Source organism: Hevea brasiliensis, chromosome 11 (assembly GCF_030052815.1).
Source record: "Hevea brasiliensis isolate MT/VB/25A 57/8 chromosome 11, ASM3005281v1, whole genome shotgun sequence".
Classification (NCBI taxonomy): Eukaryota; Viridiplantae; Streptophyta; class Magnoliopsida; order Malpighiales; family Euphorbiaceae; genus Hevea; species Hevea brasiliensis.
In genome coordinates, this window is record NC_079503.1 from 10707034 (window position 1) to 10710347 (window position 3314).

The window sequence follows — 3314 nt, forward strand, 5'->3', positions numbered from 1 at the left end:
CCCATCTCATCATTTTCTTCTTGTGAAAAATAAAGTTAAAAAAGAAGGACGTATTAAATTTATGATAATTAATTAATTACTTATATTAATTATAAAATAAATACTTAATTTTTAGATTATATTTAAAATAGTTAAATGAAAATTTTTTTAATCAGTTTCAATTAAAATTAAAAATGAGATTTTAAAATGTTATAATTTTAAAAATAATTTCAATACCATCAAATTAATATTTATCAGTAAATTAATAGATTTCAAAAATAAATTGAGAGTAAAAAATGAATTTGAACGCTTGTATATATATATATATATATATATATATATATATATATATATAGTAATCAAGAGATTAGAGTAGTAGGAATTCAAACTTGAATCAGCTAAACGAATAATATGTTTTCAATACTAATAGTTACTTTAGAAAAGTAATGAAAAGTAGAATACTAAATACAAGGGATTTTGATGTCATTAAGAAACGTAAGCAGGGTCAAATCGGGTCATCACTTGTCCTGATCTTGTCCATGCGCATATACGATGAGAAGCATAGAATCCAGTTCATATATATATATATTAATGGTCCTATCTATAATTGTACGTACGAATGGGATGCAAAAGGTCCCCCCTTCCATACGTAGCTCATCATCGTGTACCATTTGCAATGGTGCCTTTAGTCTTTTTGAGGATAAGTTTTTCGTTTTTTCTCATCCAATTAGAGATAGATAGAGATCTTGATACTTTTTATTTTATTTTATTTTTATTTCTGGGTTAGAAAATGTTTGGTGGAAAAAAATCCAAACCAGAAAAAGCAAAGTCCATCATTCTACATATATAAATCAGAGACAAGATTTATCCTGGTGAGTGGTGATTTCTCTCTATCCCTCTCAAGTAGATCATGGTTTGAGAGGTTTTAGTAGTTGATTAGTGGGTTTGGTGGGCAAGAATATGGGCAGGAAATGTTCTTACTGTGGGAGTATAGGGCATAATTCAAGAACTTGCACTTTTCACAAAGAAAGTCTGAAGCTCTTTGGAGTTCAACTAAACCTAACTTTTCCGTCTTCTTCTTCTTCTTCTTCATCTTCTCTTGTTTCTTTGACGAAAAGTTCTAGCGTGGATTGCTTGTCATCTCCATCCACAGCTTCTTCTTCTACTTGTTCTAGATCTTCGCTTGCCACTGTGGAAGAAAATGTTGATACATTCTCGAATGGATATCTCTCTGATGGCCTGCTTGGGCGTACCCAAGAAAGGAAGAAAGGTGAGTTTTGATTTCAATGTATAATCTTTCACTGCTCATTAGCCTTATGATCTCTCTGTCTCTCTCTAAGCGCACAGATCATAAATATAGAATTGTGAAAAGTACACACACACATACGCAGAGAGAAAGAGAGAATATGGTTCTTCTTCATTGTTAAATGACTACGTGAAAATTCTTTCTTATTTTAGCATTCTCTTCTGTTACACTTAGAATTACCAAAAGATTTTCAGTAGAAGATTCAAAAAATTGAAAAAAAAAAAAACTATTAGGTTTCATACATATAAGAACACCTAATGGGAAAAAATTTTCAAAAAAAAAACCCAAAAAGGAAAAAAAAATAAACTCCTTCAGAGAGGGATTTTGTTTTTTTTTTTCTACCTTAATTTAATTTAATGTGCTATGATGATATATTCCTTTTTTTATTTTTATAGTTTGGGGTTTTTGATCCAGATAATGATTAGATCTTTTAAGGCTTTTTTTTCTTTTTCTTTTTAAAGAAAAAGAAAATTTAATTCTTAGTTTTGATGATGGCTATCATAATCATTGGTATCATTATGGTTCCAGGAGTGCCATGGAGTGAGGAGGAGCATCGGATCTTTCTACTAGGGCTCCATAAGCTAGGGAAGGGTGATTGGAGAGGTATTTCTAGGAACTTTGTGACCACAAGAACTCCAACCCAAGTAGCCAGTCATGCACAGAAATATTTTCTCAGACAAAACAGCCTCATCAACAAAAGAAAACGCCGTCCTAGCCTCTTCGATGTAATTGATTTATTAATTTCTTCTCCTTTTTCTTGACTGCTTAATCTGATCACTCAATAATTTCCATTAACTTAATTGTTTGTGATTTTCTTGTCAGATGGGCAGTGGTCAATCCTCAATTGAACCCCTCAACGGTGGCATTTCTAAGAAAACTGAAAGTGATAATATTTTTGGTTCTGGTTTTGCATTGAAGACCACGGAAGCTTCTCCATCTGCTCGTCATCACCTTTCCACATCGCCTATATGGTTAAGTACTAAACCTTTCAACTCTGAACCTACTTTTGGTGCAACAAATAATCCTAATCTTCAATGTGCACCACCAGATTTAGAGCTAAAACTTGCAGCTCCATCTTCACTGGATCAGAGCAACACTTGCTCAAGTGATCTTCTAATTGGAGCCATTTGGGCCACATGATCATTCAAGATTTAAATTCTTGAAATCACTTGTATTACAATGCACATTCAATCTTTGAACACTCGCTGTTGGCCAATGGTGAAGCACATTTTGGAAAATCTTTTATTATTATTATTATTATTATGATCATATGCTCTCTTTACTGTTTAAACGGTAAGCCTATTACATGTAATTTGCGGATAAATGAAAATTTCTTAAAAGGGTATGACTACAAGCAATTTATATACGTAATGACTATCTCATTTCTTAATTGCATCCTATACTTAAATGAAGCAGAACTACCAGGAGCAAAGCAAGAGCTAGATATTTATGGTAAAATTTGTGGGTCGAGTTCTTTTAATTTGATAACTGAATTTGTATAATTGCCAAGCTTGCTTTGATTTAACCTAAAGCGGGTTAAATATGCTTTTTTTTAGAAAAATGACACAATTTTAGATGTCACTGAAAAAAAATATATTTTTTATTATTTTAATATTTTTATGATTAAAATTTATAAAATATAATTTTAAATTATTTTTAATACTTTCTCAGTAATATATTTTAAAAAAATTATTCTCAATAACAATTCTATATAATAATATAAAAGGCAATACACAAATTAAAATTATTATAAAAATGATTTAATTCTACCTTTTCTTTGGAAGGTATTTTAATTCTTTCAACTTCTTTTAATTGTTTTTCTCTTCTTGGTTATTCCTCCTTTGAAATGGTGCCCTTTCTCTTTTCTTCTTTTTTTTTCCTTAAATATAATTAAACTAATGTAACCAATTACAATGTGAAATGTGGCGATACTCAGCTTTTATTTAATCACATGCTGCACTTAATTTATTGACTATTTCATGCTTTGATTAATCAGATGATGACTGCTGCACTGAAAATTAGGTACTTT

The 3314-nt window shown here is 30.5% G+C and overlaps 1 protein-coding gene across 1 annotated transcript; it reads left to right on the forward strand.

Annotated features, from left to right (window-relative positions):
• The first annotated feature begins 671 nt into the window (after positions 1-671).
• Positions 672-2630, forward strand: LOC110635301 (transcription factor MYBS3). Its single transcript, XM_021784584.2, has 3 exons — positions 672-1249; positions 1814-2010; positions 2108-2630. Exons 1-3 carry the CDS (start codon positions 940-942, stop codon positions 2423-2425), a joined length of 825 nt encoding a protein of 274 aa, XP_021640276.1. The 5' UTR covers positions 672-939; the 3' UTR covers positions 2426-2630.
• Positions 2631-3314: the final 684 nt, after the last annotated feature.

What these genes read in the sequence shown, in the direction of transcription:
- LOC110635301 (XM_021784584.2), top strand. Translation starts at nt 940, where the DNA reads ATGGGCAGGAAATGTTCTTACTGTGGGAGTATAGGGCATAATTCAAGA. An exon ending in TACCCAAGAAAGGAAGAAAG is followed by an intron (nt 1,250 to 1,813) that starts GTGAGTTTTGAT and finishes TTATGGTTCCAG; the next exon opens with GAGTGCCATGGAGTGAGGAG. An exon ending in GCCGTCCTAGCCTCTTCGAT is followed by an intron (nt 2,011 to 2,107) that starts GTAATTGATTTA and finishes TTTTCTTGTCAG; the next exon opens with ATGGGCAGTGGTCAATCCTC.